General features: G+C 38.2%; 1 protein-coding gene across 7 annotated transcripts in view; it reads right to left on the bottom strand.

Moving 5' to 3' along the window:
- The window catches only part of UTRN (utrophin), a 501,645-nt gene that overhangs the window by 417,192 nt on the left and 57,898 nt on the right, over positions 1–26,555 (bottom strand). For 2 of the 7 annotated variants that reach the window (XM_059941057.1, XM_059941056.1), the window contains exon 1: positions 24,330–24,469. The exons of 4 other annotated variants lie outside the window; for them this stretch is intronic. In XM_059941057.1, coding sequence (XP_059797040.1) covers positions 24,330–24,423 — 94 coding nt within the window. In that variant the 5' untranslated portion in view covers positions 24,424–24,469. Of the gene's footprint in view, positions 1–21,501; positions 21,585–24,329; positions 24,470–26,555 lie in introns of those variants that run through there. One more of the 7 variants, XM_059941061.1, reaches the window with a different exon arrangement.

The raw sequence follows: 26,555 nt of genomic DNA on the forward strand, positions 1-26,555 counted from the left end.
AATTTTAAACATCTTTTCTTCTGGACCTCCCCAGTCTCTCAAAGTACCCTGTTTTCTTTTCCTTTGCACCCTATACCTATCTCAATTTGATTACCTATTGATTTGTGTAAGTCCATGAGGGCAAGAAAAGTCTACTTTGATTGCCATAGTATATGCAGCTCCCAATACAGGTTGTCAATTTTAAAAATTATTGAATGAATGTATTTAATATGTTCATTAAGTCCAAACAAACTGTATATTGCTATAATTCAATCTAGACTTATAAATTGTCCACTTCAATAAAAGAACATGATTCTATTATATCTATGGCCTTTTCATCCATCTGCAAAATTTTAAAACCACGATCACTGAGATAACCCAGATTTTCTTTCTCATTTCCTCTTTTCCACGTGTCTAAAGATCATTTTATTATGAGCAGAGAGTGAAAATGTGACTTCTAGAAACATTAAAAAGAAGAAGAGCTAGAATTAAAATAGTCCCTAAAGGCAGACAAGAAAAGCAATTCTAAAGCTCATTAGAAAATTAAATTGACCCCTGATTCATCTAAATAAGAACATTCTATCCTGGTGTTTATAGAGTTTTGATGAACAATCATTTCCCTTTCCAAAGCCTGGCTGATTTGTAAAGGCAGAAGGATCATGACTGCACAAGATTATTTTTTGATGAAGAAATCAGAGACCTGCTGATGGGAGAACCAAGAAATACTAATAAGGGCAAGCTGGAGCACAGCGTAAAGCAACCATGCCCACTTACTCTCTTCCAGTAAATATTATACTACGCTGACTTGCAACCGGAGAAGGAGTAGGTCTGGGAGCAGACAGTGTGGGTTCTGAGGCCAAGCCACACACAGGGAGCAGCCCCACGATAATGTCGGCAGCAGCTAACCAGAAAAGAAACTGTGCAGGGCCCTCACGGTGGAAAGAAATAGAAACCACACATGAGTCTTTCCCCCTACATTCATACACACAGACCGTCAGCCCAGCACCAAGACTAAATTCCAAGATCGCATGGGTTTATGTACAAACACATAATTGTGCCAAACTTTGATAAACGGCACATATTTTAACTTAATAGATTTATGTGAATACATACTAGTAAACTACAATCTCAATTATACACATAAATACATGTTATAATATATTACACACATGCACACAGAAATTATGGTAAGTTTTTCACTTCACTAAAAGTGCCATTTTAATAAAAGAACTTAACCAAAGACACCTATGGCAGTTGTACACATAATTCTTTAATGTATAAATTATCAGAACTCAGTTTATTTTTTTTCTACATAGGAATATAAATAATATAAACATTTAGGACACAATTATTATAGAAATTTTCAAATCAAAACAGTAACCATATATAATGTATTCATATATACATAAATAAGATTTTAGTACTAATACTCATGTTAAACATACAATTTATAAAAAGGCTGCTACCCCTTGTGTGGCACGAAAAAAACGTCATGCCATAAAACTGCCATGCAGAAGGTGGCAACTGTCAGAGACAAGCCTGTGCTCTAGAACGGAAAAGAGGTGCCGCACACAGCACTCAGGCAGGAACTAGGAAACAAGAATACCAGTTTTTTTTTTTCCTCTCCTTTTTTTTTTTTAACATCTTTATTGGAGTATAATTGCTTTACAACGTTGTGTTAGTTTCTGCTGTGTAACAAAGTGAATCACCTATACATATACATATATCCCCATATCCCCTCCCTCTTGCATCTCCCTCCCACCCTCCCTATCCCACCCTTCTAGGTGGTCACAAAGCACTGAGCTGATCTCCCTGTGCCATGTGGCTGCTTCCCACTAGCTATCTATTATACATTTGGTAGTGTATATATGTCCATGCCACTCTCTCACTTTGTCCCAGCTTACCCTTCCCCCTCCCTGTGTCCTCAAGTCCATTCTCTACGTCTGCATCTTTATTCCTGTCCTGCCCCTAGGTTCTTCAGAACCTCTTTTTTTTTTTTTTTTTTTAAGATTCCATATATATGTGTTAGCATACAAAGAATACCAGCTTTAAGGCCATCAAGGGACACACTCCAACCAGCAAGCAAGACCAAACCATCTAACTGGCAGGGCAACCAGGTGGGTCCCCACTAGGAAAGAGTCAGTATAACAGCTTTATCAAAGGTCAAAGTGAAGTAGTAAATCAATAGTCAGGCAAATCAGACTAAGTAGAGATATATAATAATCAAAGACAAGTCAAACAAGGTCACACATTCAAAGAAAGAGCCTGGCCAAAAAAAAAAAAAAAGTCACGATGACACCCAGCTACAAGGAAACTGAAATGATCTTCTGTTGATATTGATAGTAACAAAATCAGAACACCCTTTAAGCTTGAGGGAGTAAATCTAGAAACACAGCTCAGATCAATTTTAGATCCTAAAATAGGCAGATAATGTGCATTTCCCTAGCCATAATCAAATATTCTAACATGTTATAAACTAGAATGTATTAAAGTTTGTATACTTGCATAAATACCATTTAATCCTGAAAACCATGAAATGCTCCCAAGTCTCATCTATTAATAGTTCTAAAAGGATCAGTGTTGAGGATACCATAGACATATTTAGCAAAGTCCACATGTTATTCCAGATAACTGACTACGTAAAGACTCAATTTTGACATATATTTTACATAAAATGTTGTCTAAAAACATCCAAGTGTGTTTATGTTAGCATGTTGTACTACTGTAAGTCCCATACTATGTAGCTATTGCCCAGAAGGAGAAAAATTCCTAGTTTAACTGTGGGAAGAAAAATATTAAAAGGAGATTTCATCAAGATTGAGGAATTCCTCTAGATTATCCTATTCTTGGTTTCTCTGCTTTCTCTTCATCATAAGAGTTGAGTGTGGCCAATCAGATAAATCAAATGAAAGAGAGTAAAAAGAAAAAAAATTCTATAAATGCCATATGACCTGCCAAGAGGTACTTTATTTTATACTAAGAAGATGCAGTGCAAGCAAATGGAAAAAACACACTCACAATAATTCAAAGGCTTTCCATCACAGAACCTGTTCACAACTGCAGATCTTGAAAAACATTTTACAAGCACCAAACTGCTAATATTTGTGTAATTTGAAGAAAAGAACTAGAAATAATATAAGCACATCATAAGAAATTATCCTTTTATAATAATAATGAAAATAATGATAGCAGTAGCAGAAGTGCAGTGCAGAGTTCTTACCATGTGAAGGCATGGTACCACTCCCCCTGCATTATCTCATTTTTTTGTCAATTGAGATATAGTTCACATGCCACAAAATCCATGCATTTGAAGTGTACAATTCAGCAGTTTTTAGTATATTTGCAAAGTTATGCAATAATCATTGCTATCTAATTCCAGAACATTTTCATTATCCCCCATACCCTGTACCCATTATCAGTCATTCCCCATTCCCTCCCCTCCCCCAGCCCTAGGCAACCACTCATCTACTTTCAACGGGTTTTCCTATTCTAGACATTTCACATAAATAGATTATATGATATGTGGTCTTTTGTGCCAGGCTTCCTTCACTTAGCATTGTTTCCAAGGTTCATGTTTGTATCAATACTACATTGCTTTTTCTGGCAAAGTAATGTTCCCTTGTATGGAGAGACCACATTTTGTTGATCCATTCATCAGCTGATGGGCGTTCTGGTTGTTTCCACCTTTTGCCTATTACGAAGAATGCTGCTATGAACATCTGTGAACAAGTTTTTGAGTGGACATATGTTTTCAATTCTCTTGGGGATATAACTTAGAGTGGAATTGCTGAGTTAGATAATGCAACACTTAACTTTTTGAGGAACCAGCAAACTGTTTTCCAAAGATACCGTACCCATTCGACATTTCCACCAGCAGTGCATGAGGGTACACATCCTCATCAACACTTCTTTTCCATATTTTTTTTTATACTCATTCTAGTAGAATCTCATTGTGATTTTGATTTGCCTTTCCCTAAAGACTAATGACGTTGAACATATTTTTCACAAGCTTATTGGCCACTTGTATATCTTTGGAGAAATGTCTATTCAAAAATTAGCCCACTTTTCAACTGGCCTATTTGTCTTTTTATTGTTGAGTTATAAGAATTCTTTATATATTCTGGATCCTAGATCCTTATCAGAAATACAATTTGCAAATATTTTCTCCCATTCCCTGGATTGTCTTTTCACTTGCGTTATCTTATTTAATCCTCGTAACAACCATGAGTTTGTCCTATGAGTAGCCCCCTTTTATTGATGAGGAGACAGTTACTAAACTTGTCCGAGGCTTCATAGCTAATAAGAGTTGAAGAAGAGATTCCAACCCAGGCCGTCTGCCTCCACTCATTAGTAGGATGTACTGTCAGAAACACTGAGCTCATTAGGTGCTATAGCGTTAGGCTTAAATAAATAAGCAGGATTAAAAATAATTAACTTAAAAAGAAACAGTATTACTGATGCTTTGCATAGAAATTACCAGAGGGCCCTCCTCTTGTTTATACCAGTCTTCTTGAGAAGAAAGAGTAGCTTAAAATAAAGCACATTCAGCCTTACAAGGCAAAACTTGGCCTCTAAACAGTGCCTATTCTTTTCAATTGTAGGAAACTTTCTTATTGAGTTATGTAGTTGAAACAAAGGAATTCAGAATACAAGTGGTATTTTTGCTGAGATTTAAACATTGTAAATCATCACAGTGGGTATTGTGTTAGGGGGAGGCCTATTTCTTTGCCAACAACTGTTCTGTTCAAAATATATGCCTTCTCCAGCTCTACACAACCACTCTCTGAGAAGATGAACAAAGCAGAGTTTGAGCAACAACGATGTCATTCCGACCAGTCGCTCCTTACTCTCCTCTTATTTCTGCCACCACCCATGTTCAATATAAAAGTCAATCTACAAATAATTTTAGTATGTCTGTAGAATTATGTTCATGCTAAATATAGGGTGAAGTAGTGGTTTTAAAGGAATATGCTAGATCTACCAATACTGGCATGGAAAGGGATTCAATATGTATAGCTAAAGCAGAAACAAAAAAACAAAACAAAAAAACCTGTAAAACAATATGATTTTATATTTATTAAAAATAGGCATTATGACTGTATATCATAATACATCTGCTAGCATATGCACACAAACCAAAAAAAATTAAAAATCATCTAATGATGGAGATTTCCCTCCCTGGGAGTAGGGCATAATTTTTATGTAATGAAATGGTTGACTTTTTAAACATATATACATAATATTTTGTTTTTTAAAAAAAGGGTAGCATTCTCTCCAAAAATCCTACAAACCTTAAAAGCCATGGAAATGAATGAACACATATGAATAAAATGAACAAATGAACAAAAGGTTATATTTTGTTCTATATCTGGAGAAGTTTTAGTGACTTTACAAACTTCTTGAAGTTGTGAGAAAAATTGTGTACCTGCACATGTGATTTGGAGTGGTGGCAGAAATTCCATAGTTCCTAACAATTTTTAAATGACTCCCTGACCCAGAAAAAAGTTTAAGAACTTTATCTCAAAAGATTATTATAAGGTCTCATTTTATAAAAGGTCAAGACAGATAACAAATCTTTGTTTTATCAGATAACAAAGCAAAATCCCTTGAGCCAAATACAGTAGAGACATCTTCTAAATCATGAAAAATAGTCACTAGATCTCTTTTAGGTCCTCCTCTGTAATTCTTAGGATGACCCTAAGCCAATCGTATTTTTAAGCTTATGATTTACAGTTCTTTCTAAACGCTAAAAAAATGGGTCTCTTTCCTTTGGATACAACACAAACACCTTTCCCAAAGCAAAAAGAGAGGGAGGGAGAGAGAGAGAGAAAGTCCACCCTATGAAAACTAACTTTAACCACATATACAAACAAATTATTTGGTTCCTTCCTTTAAATATTGTTTATTGAGCATCTACTACAAGTCAGACCCACTGTTCTCTAGTTAATGTCATTCTTATTTGTTATAGCCCAAGGTTTTTCCTTCTTTCTTCTACTTGATGCAACATACAAAAACTGAAGGAATGAATATCCAGCACCAGGCCATCTTAAATGTCCATGTGATCATTCTCAACTGCCTGTACAAAGGCTCTTTATGGGAAATGAAAAGGAAGAGTAGTGATAAACTTACAGGACTTCAATCCTTAGATCACTAAGGATTATCAGTAATAAAAGAAACACAAACTTCCCCTTACACGGGGGCTTAACATTCCTAGACTTTTTCTCTTGGCCTTCATCCAGCAAATAATTATCTCCTTGAAGATAAGTTTCTCCTTCAAAGTAAAGGGTAATCAAATTTATCATAGGAAAACAAAAGACTTAGGCAGTGTCTAAGCTAGTAGGTTATTAAACTGACATCTACTTGTCTACGACAAAACCCTTCTTCCATTCTAACAGTAAACTGAGTATTTCTGAAATGTATACTTTCTAAAAATTATTCTAAATACTATTATTCTAAAAGTTCTAAATATTATTCAATGACAATTGCCTTATCTATATAATGATGACTGGGATGGAGGTCAGAAAAAAATCATATGTATAAAATTATCAAGGAAGAAGTGATGTGTCTAAGTGACATCTATTATTGTCTTGGAAGTATTTTCTTAATAAATCCTTGACTCATATGTAAGTCCTTAAGAACATAAGTAGAGATTTCTTGGAAGTGACATCTCCCATAGGTATGCTCCTTAGTTCAAACTAAATTAACATAAACTTTACTACTATAGCACATCAACTTTTATATTCATATGATAATTATAATGTCCAAGTTCTTATGCCAACAGTAGAATACAATGAACATAAAATCTCTAGCACCTGCCTTAATAATGCTGATTGACATAAAATAAATTTCTTCCAAAGGCCAAACTATCACTGGATTCGCAGATGAACAAAGAAGCACCTTGTTAACTAACCTCTGACCTTCTTCACTTTTCATAAAATGAGTCATTTAATTTGGCTACTCACTTGTTTTGTTCCCAAATACACTTCAACATCATGTTTCTCCTTAATCCTGCCACATGACACTTTGAAAGAAAACCATTAAATCACATTAACTGAAGTATATGGCTTCAGAATAAAGTGTAAAAAGTGGAGAATCATGAGTGGTTTACATGTTTTTGTCACAGCGAAGTTAAGTCTACTCTTTATGATCCATTCCAGAATTGCAATCCCATGCTGTCTTTCCAGCTGAAAGCACATGGGTCATTCCTTCCCTTTTCCCCATCATCAGATAAACATACAGATCATAATATAATACACACGCACACACACACACACACACACACACACACACTTCTTCCAGTGTTTTTAAAAATTAATTATAAGTCAGCTGCCAAAAGAAAGAGACAAAATTTATTTCGGACAAGCAGGAATGATTGGGGAATTAACCACCATGCCAAATTCTTCGTGAAGAGGTTCTTTTCTTTAAAAAAAAAAAAAAAAAGAAAGAAAAGAAAATGCAAATCAAGAGTTATCCACCACAACGTGAGAAGGACTTGACCCACCATTGCTGGTTTTGAAGATGGAAGGGGGCTGTGAGCCAAGGAACATGGGCAGCCTCTTGTAGCTGGAAAAGACAAGGAAACTGATTCTCCCCTAGGGCTTCCAGGAGGAATACAGGCCTGCCAACAACCTGATTTTAGTACAGTGAGACCAGTGTCTAACTTCTGACCTCCAGAACTGTAAGATAATAAATTTGTATTGGCTTAAGCCATCAAATTCATACTAATTTGCTACAGCAGCAATAGGAAACAAACACACCCACTCATCTGCAATATTTCTCAGTCATTCATCCTTGCCTGTGAATCACAAACTCGGAAATATAAAATCAGAAGTAGTAACACAAAGCAGGGAGAGCAAAGCTGTAGATATCCAAGCTTCTATACAGATCAGCACCTACTAACAAAGCCTACACAGGGTGTAATCCCACACGAGCTAAACCAAAAGAATGAAATTTGGCCTAAGAGCCTCCTTTTATCTTTCAAGGGAAAAATAACTAGAAAAAAAACACAAAAGAGACAGCAAGGGAGAAGCAGGTCACAATCAGAAGCAATTTCTGCAGGTATCAGCTGAGCTCCTAAACTAGAATCCGACACTGCAAATGCAACAACAGGGAAGAATCATTCACACACAAGTTCTCTCAATCACAGCTACACCCAGGAGAAGAGTTAGCTCAGCTTTTGGCAGCAGAATCCTAAATATTGAAAACCATGAAGTGAGCTTTGCCATAACTCAATTTAATTCTTCAACAGAACCAAGATATTCTGAAGCTACCAACCCCAATGTCCAGGTCCTCAATCCTTCCCTTGATGTACTACAATAACCTTCTATACTATCCACCCTCCTGTTTGCATCCTAAAGACCTTTGAAAGATTAACTTCTTATGATCACAAAGTTCTGCACTCACAAAATCTCCAAACATCCCCCAATGCCTTCAAAATCATGTATAGCTATCTATATGATACAGTGTGAAGTAACCTACTTAGCGTGGCATTCAGCACACTTTCCTATAGTCATCCCCTACTAATCTGTGCCCTCTGCCTGGAATTCTCTTCCAGCCCCAATACCCCCATCAGTTTCCGTATCAAATGGTACCCTCTCTTTCATGGAGTCTTTAGATAGATTTACTCCCCTGATCCAACTCTAAATACCCACTCCACCCCCAACTTTTAAATTCACATCGTATTTGTTCCTTACTTATAACAAAATACTTGGGGGATTTTGAAAGTTAATAATATTATATCAGTGTGTATCCATGCCCATGTTGATCTCCCCTCCTAATGAGATTCTTAATTCCCTGAAGGAAGAAACTGTCTTATTCCTTGGCCTCTTTCACATAGTTCCTTACACACCATAAGTATACAATAAATATTTCCTGAATTACCAAAGAAATAACCCAACATACCCTTAGGGAAAAGAGAAAAATCCTGATCATTACAAAGAAATTAAGAGTCAGCCATGTAAGAAAACTTCTTTGACAGGGGTAATTCAACTCCAACAAAATTATAACGTTTGGGGTGGGGGGGTGTTTCGTTTTGTTTTGTTTTGTTTGCTTGCTTTAAGCAGGGGGAAATTCTTACGGGAACTGTTGAGTAAGTAGTTTCTGTCTCTCCCCACCTGCAGTTATTCCTACCACACAAAATCAAATTCCTACCAGCTGACTTAGGGCCTAGAAGCTGTCCTGAAAGAGGAGATTTAAGACCCAGCTGGAAAGCCAGCAAGTAACAACAGGAGGAACAAGATGTAAACAAGTCCACTCACCTCTCAACCATTTTACATCACACCAGTCCTGGGAAAGCCAGGCTCTCAGTGCATTGCTTTCTAAACGAATCTATCCTTAGAATATAAGTTATAGCTACTAGATCTTGTGGCAATTCACCATACCAATGGACATGTGTACATAAATATATAACTAAGAGCTGGGGCACTTCCATCTCCAATGGGACAAGTAAAGATGGACAGACTAGAAGTCAATCTTTTCCTAACTTCTGACTCAAAAGCCTAGAAAACACATAGAAAAGAAGATAAGCATAAAATATAGTTCTGGAAGATATTGGGTTTCATATCATAATATTTTGTCTCTCTATTTGTCTCTCTGTTTTTAAATTTAAGTAGTAAATTATTATGTGCTACTCTTAAATCATTATGTGTTATTCTTAAATTCTTCTGAAAACATGAAATTCAAAGTGCTAAGTACTAAGAAACTTAATTCAAAAGCATATTTCAAAGAGCAAACCAATACAATATCAAACTTAAAAATCAAGCTAATAACAAAGTAGACATACCTATAACTAACTCTTCACCACATTTCTATTCTGGACAAAGGTCCTCAAATACACCTTTATTTCAAAGTGTTACTCACAGTGCAAATTCAGCCTCATAGGTCATCATCTATCCTGAGGATCCAATGATCATTTCACCCAATTGAAATCAACTTTCACATCATATAAAGAATGACATTTAATGTTTTTTTCCTTTTTTCTCTGCCTTGCTTCAAAAACTCTCCAGGTGTTAATGCAGACCTCTTCTCCATATCTTGGCAAAGTTTACTTTGAACAGTCAGTTTCTCATGACCTTCAAGTCTGTGTTCAACAATGAAATCATTTGGCTCTATATCCTATTCAGTTATTAATCACAAACAACAAAGGAAGAACTTTCACATGAAAAATGTAAAACCTATGTGGGCCAGCATTCACTGTGGGTCACTCTGGGTCACGTTCACAGCTAAGGTCATTGAGGCCCTCAGAATGATCTCCGCTTTTTAGAACCTACATTTAATATTGTGCTGGCGAGGAAACATCACAGCTCTGTGACTTTTAGATAAGTGCTCCTGGAGGTTTGTACTCAGAAGAGGGTATACTGACAGACAGCAGCTGGGTGATGGGGAGATGGGAGGGTGTCGGGAGGGGCAGGGATACAGGTGCCTCTGTATGTGCTGGTCACCTCCCTTCCTTGGGTGGGCTCTTTCAGTGAGTGCCTCAGGGGGAAATTTCTACCCTGTCTAGGGTGACCACACCAGGACCTCAGCATTTTGACTCCATCCATTTAAAGAAATGTAGCTGTTACATTCCAGCCAAATTTTACTTTTTAAAAATCAGCTCCAATGAGTTGATTTTTTTAATTAGCAAGGCAAATATTTTACTCATTTTCTTTGTTTCCATTACTATTATTATAACTATTATTAATGTGGCCTTTGTTTTCATTCTTTAAATTTTAGTAAGGCAGTGGCAGCATAATGAAAAAATCGCTGGAATCAACGTGTGTCTCTAATTTAAAAGGCACTTCTTCTTTCCTTATCAGCCATCCCTTTTAGGATCCAGAAATAAACCCATCTGGTCTCCCCCTCAATTCCTGGATGCTTTTAACTCAAACACAGCCTTCTAGACTAAGCCCAAAATTGAAATATTTTATAATATTATAAGTAGTTTATTTTGGAGGTGATCCCAGGAAACACTGGTGGGGAGTGAAGCACTGAGACAGGAGAGAAAAGGTAGCCAGCAAAAGGGTCATTTTCAGTTAAGTTATCACTGAATCTTAATTCAACAGGGAACTTGGGAGAACCAGTGTAAAATGCTCATCTCAAAGGTATCTTACCTGAGATGCAAGACAGCTGGGGATTTATACTATAGCAGTCACTGGCAGTGGGTTGCTGGGGGCTGGCACTTCCTGCCAAGCCTGGGTGTGAGCTTTTCCAGCCAAGCAAAAGAATGCAGGCGCCTGAATTGGCAGTCTCCGTGCACCGAAGTGCTCAAAGCAGGGGTTATGGTTAGGGCACCAACAGCCTTTGCTACAGCTAGGATCGGGATTATTTCCAAAAGGATAAACCAGAGGCAACCACGTTAGATGACACATACCACAGAATACAAGGTTGAGCGCTTTTCCACAAAAATATCCTTCAAAAAAAGAGGATGCCACCTTATATTTAAATCCTGAAAGGTCTCATATTATGGGACACTGTCAATTACTGTGTTTTAATCTGAAACAGCAAAGGACTGTTTGGGTAAAACCCAGTAATCTGAAAGGACCTCAACCATGTTCAACTTGGATGCTATTAAAGGTCAAGCAAAGAGATTTAATACAGACTTGGTTATTGAGGGTATGACTTTTCAACTTCAAGTGGTGGATGGCAAAGCAGCTCAAAAACAAAAGTGTGTGGGAGGTGGATAAGCCAGAATCCTCAGATATGACAATACAAATAAAGAAACATAGGAAATGCTTGTCTTGACTAGTAATTATGGGGAGTGAAAATAAAACAACATGTGGTACTCACAACTGGATACTGGCTGGAGCTCAGAGATACTGACATATTTATATACAACTGATGGCATTAAACTTAACACAGTCCTTCTGGAGAACATTTAGTCATACATGTCAGAAACCCTAAAACTAAACCTCTTGTCCCAGAAATTCTATTTCTAGGAACTTATCAGAAATAAGTAACTGAAATGAAGAATGGCAGCAAACATCAATAATAGTAATAACAAATATTTATATAGCACACACTAGAGCAGTGCCTTCCTGCTCTAAATGTTTTATATCAGGGTTCCCAACTGAGAGTGAGTCTGACTTCTAGGAGACACTTGGCGATGTCTGGAGACATTTTTGTATATCAAAACTGGTGGGCAGCGAGGGATGCCGTTAAACATCTACAATGTATAGGATAGCTCCCCCAGCAAAGATTTTTCTAGCCCAAAATGGCAACAGTGTCATGGTTGAGAAACCCTGCTTTACATCCATTCACTTAAATAATCCTTGACAATCCTATGGCATTTTTATTATCTCCATTTTACAGATCAATAAAGATAATTTTTCCATGCACTGTTATACGTAATTTTGAAAACTAGGAATAAACTAAATACCAAAAAACAAGGAGTTAATAAATTATGTAAAGCTACCCAATGGAAGCATGAAAATTACTTATTTGAAATATAATAAAACTAAAATACCAGAACAAAGAATTAGAAGTTTTACATAATTACAATTATTTTAAGATATGAATATAAAGACTAAATGGGAAAATGAAAGTTACTATTCTGTTAAGATGACAGAAATAGTAATGGATATTTTTTCCTTTCTAACATTCTTTCATATTACTGTGATTTTTTAAAAGAAAAAACACTCAACAATGGAGATAAGAAATTTGGAATTTTCCTTAAACAATGAAAGTTCTTATGAAATAAGGAATATCTTATTTTAACAACACAGGAGTTAACAAGCTAAGAAGACAGTTAATATCAAGACATTTAGAAAGAAGGATTTCCATGGAGTAGCACCAAATGTTAGTGTTTTAAATTCTGAAGTCATAATATTCCTGTTCAGGGTAAGAATGAACTAGCTAGATTTTATATCTACTTCTCTATCGTTTACTTATTTCATGGTTCACTACCACCTAAAGATAATGGGCAAAAAGAATCAAATTTCAATTCAGCTAAGTTTGATTCATAATAGCATCTCTATTACATAACGTAATTTAAACTGTTATTTTAAATGTATTAATGATAGTAATAATATTAGTATTAGTAACATTATTATTGTTGCTATTATTAGCAACATGTATTGAATGCTTCCTATGTGGCTACTGTGTAATCTAATCCCCACAACATCCATATGAGGTAAATGCTTTTATGGACCCTATTTTTCATCAAAGCTCACAGACATTTAAAATTAAGGAATTTGGGGCTTCCCTGGTGGCGCAGCGGTTAAGAATCCACCAGCCAATGCAGGGGACACGGGTTCGAGCCCTGGTCCGGGAAGATCCCACATGCCGCGGAGCAACTAAGCCCGTGTGCCACAACTACAGAGCCTGCGCTCTACAGCCTGTGAGCCACAACTACTGAGCCCGCGTGCCACAACTACTGAAGCCCGCACACCTAGAGCCCGTGCTCCGCAACAAGAGAAGCCACCGCAATGAGAAGCCCGTGCACCACAACGAAGAGTAGCTCCCGCTCGCCGCAACTAGAGAAAGCCCGTGCACAGCAACGAAGACCCAATGCAGTCAAAAATAAATTTAAAATAAATAAATAAATAAATAAATAAAATTAAGGAATTTGCCAAGGGTGTACAGTAAATGGAGGTACCTGCGTTGAAATTCAGGCAGCCTGACTCCAAAGCCCAACTGCCCCAATCAAAATATAAGTGTGCTGGGGACAAGGTGGGGTGAGGGAAAGACAGCCTCTGCCCTTGCTCCTCTCCCTACAGCAACGAACTGACAGTATCTGATATGCAGGATGTAAAACCTGCCTTTTGAAATACGTTTCCTAATTTTTCTGAGTAGACCTAACAATGAATTAACCAACAGGATCTCATATTTTAAATAATTTTAAATTACTAAAATTAATTTTTATTATTTCAGATTTAAATACTGCAAATAATTATTTTAATAATCAATCAATGTTGACAAATAAATACTTGCCAAAAACAGCTGAGTGAATTCAAAGGAGAAAAAAAATAAGGCTGTCAGAGTTTCCACGGGAAGTCCTACAATCGATGATTGTAACATGAGGGGATTTCGTCCGATCCTCATATCCTATTGGATACCCTGTTCTCATAGATCTGAGGATTAAAAAAATAAGTCTATGTCCTGTCAATAGCAAAAAGGATACCTAAGACTAAGGAATAGGGGACTGTCTGTTTAAACAATTTAAGCATCTGTTTCTAGAATGCTGAAGAGGAATGGATAGGAAGGTTAAATATAAAACACTATTTTGTAGATATCATATTATTGGGCTTACATGTCTCTAGTCTAGTCTCACCTCCCCAGAGTATATATTACGAAATGAAGTCACTAAAAACAAAATGCTGTGATCTTCCGAGATCCCTGAAGCAAAAATTAACTTAACTAATAACAGGGATCAGGACATGAATAACATATCATCATGCAGAAAGGAGGGGAATTTGGCATGAACCAAAGTACAAGCTCCTACCCAGGCTGAGCCACTATCAGCTCAAAGCAGGCTATAGGTTGGTGTGAGGGAGAAGGAGGAACAACTGGTCTCCACATTCCACACCTACAAAAACCTCCAAACTCCACACCTGTGAGCTGTCTCAGTCATGGGCTACAAGGTCAGAAAGGAAGATGGCAGGTAAGGAAAGCGGAAAACCTCCTTTGTGCATGGAGCTTAGATTTCTTCCCACCATATATATGTATGTGTCTGACAAATTGTGAGTAAATCTTATCAAAAATACAGCCTTATTGATATGTGATTTCAATGTATAAAGAATCCTGGTGTGTCTTTCTTAGCTGTATGTTTTTAAACACCAGCAATAACTGAAATGAAGGAAGATACCAGCAAGAACAACAAGAGCAAATATTTATACAGCACTTACAAAAGCAATAATAGGCTGATCGAAATGCTCTCTATCAGGGGTTTTCGACCAAGAGCAATTGTGCCCCTGAGGAGACATTTGACAATGTCAGGAGATATTTTTAGGGGATTTTAGACATTAGTAGGACTGACAAACACATTCACCACCATTATCCCTTCTGATAATTTGGACATCAATCTGATTGGTGGGGTCCCGTGCCATACCAGTTGTTAAATATTTTTAATAGTATACCTCTGCCTGAATATACTATAGTTAAAACAAATATCATACCTAACAACACCTGAGATGTCAACAAATATTTTTAATAATATGGAGTACTTCAGATATATTAACCGAATGTCAGCCTTTGAAAATAACTTTCCCCTTTTCCAGGTCCCAGAAGGCCACTGACACCTGAAAAATCTTTTTCTTAATCTAGTTATCACAGGAATTGGCGTACTTGCTTTGTGAATATACTTGCAACTGTGACTGCGTGTAAGAAATCAAATGCAAAACCCTAACTTAAAGAAAAACTTGGTACAAGTTATAATTATTTCATCTGTAAATCTACAAACTTTTAACAATAACACTTAAGGAGGTCTTTGGTTAATGTTATTAATAATAACTTGATGAATAATAATGTTATCAGCGTTGGTTCATTAATTGTGACATAGTAAGTGTCACATAGTCATGTAAGACATCAACAACAGAGGGAAGGGGACGCAGTGAGGGGTATATGGGAACTCCCTGTACCATTTTTGCATTTAATTTCTATAAATGTATAACTATCCTAAAATAAAATTTCCTTCACACAAGGTAAAAATACACATAATAAAGTTACAGTATATTTTTCTGTACAAGAAAATAAGAAAAGCTAATTCTGGTTCATCCATATTACATTTTCAGTCTCACACACTGTTGACTTAACAAAACAATAAAGAAAAATGGTCAAGAATCATCCAGGTGGCTTTTGACTGTGCTGCTGGATTCCACATGCACGCCTGCTTTCCATACATTTCTGACTGGAATTCCATCTCATTCACAGAACAAAAAAAAAGACAACTGAGCAACTAAAATGTGCCAGGAGCTAGGGTAGCTCTGAGGATTCAACGACAAGAATGGGTCCTGTCTCCAAGCTCACGGACTAGAGCTGGGTTTCTCAAACAGGCAAAATGACCACTTTGGGGAGACTGTTAAAATGCAGCAATAGACCACACTTTCAAAAACACTGATCTGTAACATCTGTCATAAATGCTGGGACAGATGAACACTTCTAGGGACCACTGACTTTGATCCTGGCAGGGAAGCTGTGCGAGGAGAAGAGGAGAGGGCACCCAACCCCTACCTGGAAGGCAGCGAAGAATTCCTAGAAAAGGTTTACTTGACCAACCACTGGAGTGAGTTGGTTTTAATCTAATAGTAGAATGAACTTGAGGACACATCCTGCTTAGAGTGGGGAAGGCTCAGTACCAAGAACATTTACAGCTTCCGAAAGTAACCGAACGCTGGTTACCAAGTACCAACCCCAGCAGCTGGAAACCAGCAGCACAGATGAGTCTAACTCAGGCCACTCCAGGATAGAGAAGGGGGCTTTGTTCATTGGAATTCAGTTACCAACAATATATGCAAAGAGGATTCTAGGCCTGATTGTATGCTGCAGGAAACCATCCGGCCTCCGCTCACTTGCATAGTCATCTCCCTGGAAGAGCTTTTTCATGTGCTAATGGGTTTCTCCATTTTTGCCTACTTCAGTAGCAAAATATCATATCATATTGACTCAGGTTGTTTGGCTTTGAGATTTCTTTGCTCTTTATGTTTTTGTCTCCTCTACATTCAGCCTGCCAAGAGGTGCATCTCATGATTGTCAGTGTGTCCATTTTTAGCAGCACTCAGGCCCCCTACCCTTCAAATTTACCTCAAAACTGAATACCTAAATCTGAATTAAGGAAACAGTCACTAAAATGAGGGCCTAAGGCACTTCACTGATGTCCCCACACTGCACACATGTGCAAACGTCCCTTGTCATCTATGTGCAGCCTGCAGACCACACAGTGGTCCTGGGCTGCTGGTGACCAGAATCATTTAGTTTAAAACCTGATTTAAAACACCCCAGCAACTACAACAGGACCCAGAAAGTAGCAGGCCTCCATAAGTATTCTCTGAATCATTTATTTTGGGCTCTTTTTTTTCTTACTTCTCTTTCTTAACCATGTGTGGCTGGGTTGAGGTTGACAGAAAACTGAGCACTACTCCATGTAAGAAACAAAGATGAGAAATTTTAGAAAATTACAGGGAAATCAATGCCTACTTTCTTCCTAATACAAACCCAATATGATAAGAATGGTTCGTCATAAAACACCAGGCAAATACTACCTACTGGATGACTTCCAAATTATGGGAAGTAAATGTCAATTCTTTATTACAGTAATCAAGAGGGAGATTTACCTTCAGCACCATTCATTTTTATTTCAATTTTATTACTTAGAGAAATTCTGCAGCCTAAGGCCTAGCAACAAATTCAGCAAATACACAGAATGCAATCTCAAGCACTTTTTTTAAATGGTGCTCTGTTCATTTAGCCACAGACAAATTCTCATCATAAAACATAGGATTCTTCTTGTAACAGCAAAAGAAATGGGTAGGAAGGAGGTGGATGGATAAGAAGGATCTAGTGAGAAAATGAGAACTGCTTCCTCAACCCATTTGCAAAATATCCATAATTTCCCAGTTTAAAAATCCATCCCTATGAAATCCACCATGATTTTTTAAATGAATAGGAGCAAAAATAGAATGTAATCATTATTTTAAAGAATGCACATGGTCAGAGATAAAACATAGTAAGAATTTCATTTCATGATTTCTTTTCTCCTCCAAATGTCCCATAAATCACTGGCCCCGCAAAAACTCACAAACTATACTTTTCCTTTGCCTGCTGTAACACTAGTTATTCAGAGTTGGACAATAAATATTTGTGAACAACTAACTAAACAGTTCTCAGAGTACTGTCAGATACCAGACTGCATGGGTGAGTCGGAGTTATGTAGGGAGAAAATGAATCTGCTGGGAAAAACTGTCAAATTTCTTCTGTCAAACACAATCCAGGCGCTTCTAACACCATAAAGGGAGATCTTGCCTAAGAGTCGAAGCAGAAGCTAAACACACAGAATCCAGGAGTCGAACAAGAAAACAGGCCAGGTCAAAAGCCTGGAGATTCAGTCTGGCAGCAGGTTCCTAGCTGGGGGCGGGCTGGCTGGGCCAGAAGAAAAGGGTCAGTGTTGGTATGACAGGAGGAACTGTTTCCCAGAAGGCCAAGCGCATGGCTATCAGATGAGGCATTCCCATTGACGATACGCAAGTGACCTAGAAGAATCTGTGCAAGATGCCTATCTTACAACTGCTGTGCAGCTCAGCCTCTAACAGTATCTGGATCAATGGCATTAAACTGAAATCTATCGTGTTTCCAGACCATTATGACGGTTTTCCTCTATTTGGAGAAATAGTCCTCTCTGCAGACTAAATAAAGCTTTTTACATAAGGCACCAAAAGGCAAACAGGTCACACAGCACAGAATCATATGGGAGGCCGTGTGCCCTTTCCCTTTGCTTGCTTTGCTTGCTTGCAAACAATAAAAACCTTTCTGAACAAATGAAAGTGAACTTTGAAACCAGCAAAACATTTCAGGCACCCCGCCACAAAGATATTCTCCAAGCAACTGCAGCCTGTTTGCTGTCCTGCATAGCTCTAAATTTCTTGCCACTTACGGGATGTGTGGTTAAATGAGCCCAGCAGAGAATTACAGCTTTGAGGCTTTGATGTCAAAAATCACTAACAGATCTCGATCAAAGGGTGAGAAAAAACTGGTAAATTTTCGCTACAATGGTGCACGTGGGGCCTCATTCAAGCCAATGTTTTATCTTCATTTAATATCTACACTGTATTTTTTTTTCTGTTATTAACTTAAAAAACTCTACTAACAGAAACAGCCAGCATTTATTATAATCCTTCCTGCAATTGGCCAAGCAGTGCGCAAAAGGGATTTTACACCTTTAAAGACTTAGAACAGCCCCATTATCTCCATTTTGCAAGAGAGGAAACTGAGACTTAGGATGCAGAAGAGCTGGGACTCCACCATGTAAGTCTAAGTCCAGAGCCTTTCTGCTAACACTAACATGTTCCACAAATTACACAGAAAATGGGTTATTCTAAAAATAATACTGGGGGATAAATAAAACCTGGTGGCGCACTGGTTAAGAATCCGCCTGCCAACGCAGGCAACACAGGTTCGAGCCCTGGTCCGGGAAGATCCCACGGGAGCAACTAAGCCCGTGCACCACATCTACTGAGCCCGCGCTCTAGACCCCGCAAGCCACAACTAGTGAGCCCACGCGCCTAGAGCCCGTGCTCCTCAACAAGAGAAGCCACTGCAATGAGAAGCCCGTGCAACGCAACGAAGAGTAGCCCCCGCTCGCCACAACTAGAGAAAACCCGTGTGCAGAAACGAAGACCCAACGCAGCCATAAATAAATAAATAAATAAATAAATATTTTAAAAACTAATACTGGGAATCACCATCCCTATGTACATAAGTTATCGGGACATGAAAATGTAATAAAATAGTGAGGGCACCTAAGTAATTACCTGTCTTGAGGGCACCTAAATAATTACCAGACTCAGCACAGTTTGGGATGATGACAGCTTCCACAGCCGAAAGAGAAAGTGAATATATACAGTCCAAATCGAAAGACTCAACCTTCTGTCCCAGAGATCTACAAATCAGGCCTGTCTTTTAAGTTGGAAGTTAACCAACTTAAAACTCAAAATTCAAGTCAGTCATTCAAAATCTGCCATTTTGCATGAATTCCCTTCAGAATCAGTAGGGGTTTAAAAGTCAGAGATCCAAACAACAGGGGGGAAAAGAAAAAAGGGCAATGTATGAAAAGGCAATCCATTGAAGAATTTGTCCAAAAGCCGAAAAACATATGCAGAGAAGTTCAATTTCACACACACACACATACAAAAATGCAAGGTCAGACAATTATTTACTACTTTTCATCTCTCTGCCCTTTGTGGATAGCAGTTTAACAGTAAAAGCATATTGGCCCCAGAAGTTACCCAAATGAACTAAAATATATGTACACAGGTCATTATTTTTAATATTTTTTAAATGGGATGCACTATGACAGGATGGTTTCATCTTTAGTTGAAAAAGAAAAACTGTGCTTGTGGGACTTTAGATGTAAAGCTGTACATTTATATATTCATAGAAGAAAGTGTGGCAGGACAAACAAAACTAGTAACAGTGATCACAGAGGGGGAGAGGAACTGACAATTTGCCACTTTGTATAATTTTAATGTTGCATTAAAATTTTTAAGAAGGAGGCTGATTATTTAAATATATTACTAAAAATGAGATTTAGCATCAAAAGGTAATGCAATAAAATGCTTCATTAACTTGAGAACAACCCACAGAGAGGGGCCCCACTAATTCCCACCAGCTCACAATCCAAGTTTCAATACTTTGCGGCTTAGACAGAACGTTTTTGACCTGGGTTCCTTTAGCCCTGGACTAAAATTTCACTTTGTCACAGTGGTAGGACTGGGCTATGACTCATCTTCCTCTGCCAAACAATTAAAGTTCTAGTTCAGCGGGAAAAAGCTACTTGAACTGCCAGTTCAGTGAACTGTTCAAATCAAGGTCAAAATATTGGGGCAGGGGCAAGGGAGTCACTGAGTCCAGATCCTATCTAATTCTCACACCAGTCCTTTCGGTGGCCCTCCAACAAAACCCTGACTTTGCAAATGATTAGAATAGGAAGCACCTGGTGCCCGCTAACTAGGGTCAAAGAACCCAAGGGAAACATGAAACCAGGATCCGTGTCACAATCATACCTTTCAAGTAATGCCAAGGAAAAACACAACTAAAAAGATGACAGAGTGCACAGCTTCAGCTGAAATGTATTTTAAGTACCACACAAACATAATATTTGATTACCCATTCCTACACTGCAGGTAGCAGGCAAAGCTCTTTCTCAACTGACTATATTTTTATAATTTTTACAGAACTTATTATTCCTTTTATTTACCTGGAACTCTTACTATTGCTTGCAAGGTGCTTTAAAATATGTTACATCATTAATCCTGACCACAATCCCCTCAGGGCTACGACTGGTTGGGAGACCAGTCTCAGAAGTTCAGTGTCTTACACAGTCGATAGTAGGGGGAACTGGGACCCAGGTCCCCCCCCCCAAACAATTCTTCAGTACCATGTTAATCACACTTCTCATTTCCCTCGCCCAAAATTCTTCTGTTTCAAACAAGTCACTCTGTCTACCCTTCACCCAACTGAACAATTTTTTTTTTTCTCTCAAGCCTCTGCAAATTACAGTCCACCTGGTCTGCCTAAGCACCAACTCATTTTCTTCATAAACATTAAGATCAGCTAAAAATTCACAAGCCCTGAGAAATTCTCCCAGACAAACCTCCCTGCACTCTGGTCACTCTAAATGACGTGTTCCTTTATTCTCATACGGTCAACAGGCGGGTGAGGCAGCCGCTAATATCTGGCAAAGATAATCACACCCCTTCCTTTCAAACTAACTTTGGCACCAAGAACCTTTGGAGCAACCTCTCTGTAGTGTCCCCAACTGACCCCACCTCCACATTCACACACACAGGCACCTCAGCCCCTGATGACATTCTTATTCCCAAGTTCGCCACCTGCCTTGCTTCATGAAGACACCACCGACCAGGAGCCCTGTCTCTTCAGAGAGGTCTGCTCAGTGTGCCCTGGGCCAGCCTACTCCCCTGCGATCGCTTCCAAGAGCTTCTTCCTGATGACAGTTCATCTTCAGACGGGCCACCGTCTCCTATAACGCACGCCCCTTCGTCAGCACAAACCGGAAACGAGGAGGTCCAGCCCTCATCCAGCCTCCTGCTGCCCAGAGGAACCTGTCCATCCAACCACTCCGCAAGCAGAGGCTGAGACTCTGCTGCCAACAGGCATGGCTTCGGTGCTGAGGTACAGCACTGAAAAAGCTTCCTTCGTGCCCCTCTTCTGGAGCTTTCAGTCTGGTAGGGAACCAATAACTCTCCCCTGTGCACCTCCATCTTGAATCCATGTCAGAACCACTTGGATAATTTCTTTAACAGCTACAAGGTCAAGGCCTCGGTTTATTTATGTCAGGCTTCTCTGAGTGTGGGGCTCCAGCACACTGGTGATTCTAACGTGGAACCAAGGTGGAGAATATTTGAACCCGTTTATCTAAAAGGGAAACGGCTGCCACAGAGTCCTGTCAGCCCGACAAGAAAGCAGGAAAGGTGGCAAGAAAAGCAAGGCCTCCCAGATGTGGCTTCCTGAGCAGGGCAATTTCTAGACCTAAATCATCTGTGCATTAGTAGATGCCTGCAACTCCAAATAATTTTTTATTTCAAACTTGCAAGCCTTTTTTTTTTTTCAACTTTGTTCTCCTTCAATTAGATTATTTGTAACATTTGGTCATTTGTACACAGATATAAAGTAAATATTGTAAAATATAAAGATTCTATATCAAAGATAGATAGATACAGATACTCAGATTTCAGCTTACTCAGTTTTCCCTTGTTATATCTCAAGGGATAGCTGAGAGGCAAATGTGCTAAATTAGAGTTCCACATTTTAGAAGACAACAAAGGGCAAAAGGATGGTCAATTTCAAAAAAATAACACTGAAAGGCTAATTTTCAACAAACATGTATTTTAATTTATTCCATTTTATTACTTGTTTTATTATTCCTGTTAGGTTCTGCAACAGCCATTTGAAACATCAACCCCTGTATGGTCAAGAGTTTAATGCAAAACACTTATGGTTTCACTCTTTCCAGCTTACTTGAGGTCTGTAAATAAAGGATTCAGCCCAAAGTTTAATCTATTATGGAGACTGCTTTGAAGACCAAAAAAGGCCACTGTTGTAATGGAATATGCCATCCATAAACATGTACTCTTTTTTATATCTTTATAACAAGATCACTAAAGAGATCTACCCTGCAGATACAAGAAAACAGTAAATTAATAACAGCCAATAAGAAGAGCGTCTAGGCCCTTGTAGAATCTGAAATCATGTAATACTGATTTTCTATTTTTATTAAAATAGAATGCCCTGAAATATTTATTTTTTTTAAAAATGCTTTCTATTTTCTTAAAGCCTTTGGACTGATCACAGGGCAGGAAAGAATGCTATCTGAATGAACCAGAATTCATATTTAAAGCTGCAGTCTACTCATTTAAAAAGTTTGCTTAATATTTAAAGGTTTGTATTTTTTTCTTCTAATTATCTTCTGATTTCAACCACTATAGTTACCTGAGACCCTCTGTAGCAAGACAGTAACACGCAGACTAGCAGCCGATGAAGACTATTCATGCCGGGGAAAGAAAGAGGATTAAGTGAGAGTCAAGAGATAACCTCTGAAAGGCCACAGGCTGCAATGCTGCTCCTGTACGTGGGGTTTTAATTCAGTTCCTGGAAGGTATTTTAATTCTCTGTTGAGACCACATGGATCTTTAAATAAGAGAGAAAAGTAATAGCCAAAAAAGAGAATTATAGCACACTGATTTCCCATTACACTTGGCCAAGAAACCAAATTTGCTAAGAAAATATGGGCTGCTCCAAGCATTTTAGTTGAAATGTGCTCCAGAGAGAGGACGCCTACCAGCATTTACCACATCATTCATATGGAGTGAGGAAGGAAAACATTAAGAGGGAAAGAGTAATTCCAAAGGAAAGAAAACCATTTTTTAAAAATTCTAACCAGCCTAAAAGTTGTCCCATAGTAACAATACTCAAGCATGATACGTAAGGTCAAATATTACACATCACTTGAGTTTTTTTTTTTTTTTCTTCAGAAAACTTACATGGCCAGTACACAAATATATAGATTAAACAAGATATGGACATCTGAACCCATTAGAAAAACTAGGTCACCCTGGAAGTAAACTCCAGTGACAATGACCAATCCAACGTGAAGTTCTGTGTCTGCATTTCTTGTGAACGAGACTGCCTTAAAGCAAAACTCCTCCATTTACAGCCCCCTCAAAAGTACAAATGTCTGATCCTCCCCTTAATCAGCTCTGAACTATTTTTAAAAGTAAAGTACATTTTTAGTCAGCACAGTAAGTCAAGCACAATAAGCTATCATCATACAACAGCATGAAGGAAACTTTCTCTACAGGACAGTAAACAGTCAATACATAATAAGCTAGTTTGAAAATACATGAAGTACATTTGTCTCAACAAAGGTATGGCTCCTTGAGTGCTTTTTCCTAAGAAGCCAAGAACTGGAAAACAATCGCATGCTGAAGCGAAGGATGAAGCCCACAGAGCTGGTCTCGACTATTCAGAGCCTACAACAGATGCGGCGTCAGGAAGAACAGGCCGGGCTGTTCCCATCACCGGCTGGCCGTTACTTAACACACAGGGTTCAGTAAGTGACTGAGACAGCCCTGTCTTCGCTGATGTCCTCTTTTCAAAACCTCACGGGCGGGAGGGCAGGGAGTCATGCAAGTTGACAAACTTACCTGGTAAATGTTTGCCGGCCTGGCGAGCTACTTGCCGTGGCAAATCAAATCTGCACTTTTTCCAACGAAATGCAGTGGCCGCCGGGCCACTCATCACCTACATTTGCTTAAGTGAGGAGGAAAAAGATGCAGAGGAAGTGGATTTTAACAAAAGCAGCCAGCGAACTGCACACTGGGATGTCCTGTTTTGGGGTGGCTTTTATTTTTCCCATGAGAGGATCTGACTAAACCTAACTGAATCTCCTCTAAATAGCAGACAGGAAGTCACACTTCGCAGTTAGTGAAAATTCCTTATGTCATTTTTTTGTTGTTGTTTTTTTAATTGTCACAGCTAAGAGCCTTTGAATGTTTCTGATCTACTACAAAGAGATTATAACTTTGCTTCCTGTTTTTGACAGTGTCAGCTGGTAAAGGACACCTCCACCCACCTCCTTACCCACTATGAATATAAACAGAGGCGTTTGCCCTGAGTATACAACTGGGCTGAAGAGTTTCGCTACATATTAACTATACTTCAAAGAATAAATCAGACTTGTTATTTCACTTTAATATGCATATACACCTTGGGGAAAATGAAACTCAAAAGGATTTCTTCTTCATTCCTTAGAGATTGCTATTATGGAAAAAATTAACTCAACAACACAGAATAATAAGATGAGAGGTAACAGTTTTGATTCATATTTTCCAGTCTATTCTATCTTGTGTATTTGCCTTGCTCTTTTGCTATCATTTATGCAGATGTCATCCGCACACATACAACAAGCAAGGAAAATCATTACCCACATTGCCTCATCTGCTTTCTTATTCTTGTTTAACTCTTTTTTCTCTCCTGCTTTGAAATAGAAACTTTCTACTTATAAGCAAAGATTTTCATAACATATGTACCCTTGTCAGGATACACACAGATTTAAATCAGAAGGCATCTCTCTTCCTGCTACTGGCTGAGATACAGAAAAGAGAAGGAGTCAGTACTCACCCCCACTCTCCTCCTCCTTATCTCAGTATTTTTCTAGACTAGAAGCCATATGACTGGTAAAATACTCTCTCTAAGCCTCAATCTCCAAATCTGTAAAATGGGAGTAGGGACCTCACCTGTCTCTGGGATTGTTGTGAAGACAGAGACAATGAAAAGCACAGTGATACAGATTATATCACATAGTCAAAGCCCAATTCTTTTTTTTTTTTTTGGTAACAGCTTTGTTGAGATATAATTCACATAGTATGCAATTAACACATTTAAGGTGTATAATTCAGTGGTTATTAGTATATTTTCAGAGTTGTGTTTCCATCACCACAATCAATTTTAGAACATTTTCATCACCCCAAAAAGCACTCACTCTTCATTTTCTCTCCCTACCCACCAGCCTTAGTCAACCATGAAAATTTAATTTCAGTCTCTATAGATTTGCCTGTCCTGAGCACATCACATAACTGAAATCGTAGAATATGTGGTCTTTTATGACTTGACTTCTTTCACTTAGCATAATGTTTTCAAAGTTTCATTCATGTTGTAGTATGTCAGTATGTCATTTCTTTTTAGGCTGAATAATCTTCCATTGAAAGAATATGCTACATTTTATTTATTCACTTATCAGTTGATGGATATTTGGGTTGTTTCTACCTTTTGGCTAATATGAATAATGCCACTGTGAGCATTCATGTACAAGTTTTTATATTGACCTATGTTTTTATTTCTCTGGAGTATATATACCCAGGAGTAGCATTGCTGGATCATATAATAACTGTGGTTAACCTTTGGAAGAACTGCCAAAGTGGCTGCACCATCTTACATTTCCACTAGCAATTCATGAAGGTTCCAATTCTCTCCATCCTCACCAACTCATATTGTTATCTGTTTTTTTGATTATAGCCACCCTAGTAGGTATGAAGTGACATCTCACTGTGGTTTGATACACATTTCCCTGATGGTTATCAAAAGCCAATTTGCATCAGTATCCCCAAAATGTCTCTGTTTATATAGGCAGGGCTAAATACTCAAAATACACAACAACCAGTAAGACATGGGTACCACTTAATCAGAATGGATACTGGCTACAGTGCTGAAGCAAGATCTTGAAGGTGTCTAGCTTTACCAGTGGCAATTTTCCAATAGGTATGAAAGAATTTCAACGTTTTAATCTGGTATAATATACCCGCTAAATACTGCTGGACTTCAGATTATATCTCTAGCAAGAGGCTGCTAAAGCAGTTGGCTTTTCTTCCCCT

Source organism: Balaenoptera ricei, chromosome 12, assembly GCF_028023285.1.
Source record: "Balaenoptera ricei isolate mBalRic1 chromosome 12, mBalRic1.hap2, whole genome shotgun sequence".
Lineage (NCBI taxonomy): Eukaryota > Metazoa > Chordata > Mammalia > Artiodactyla > Balaenopteridae > Balaenoptera > Balaenoptera ricei.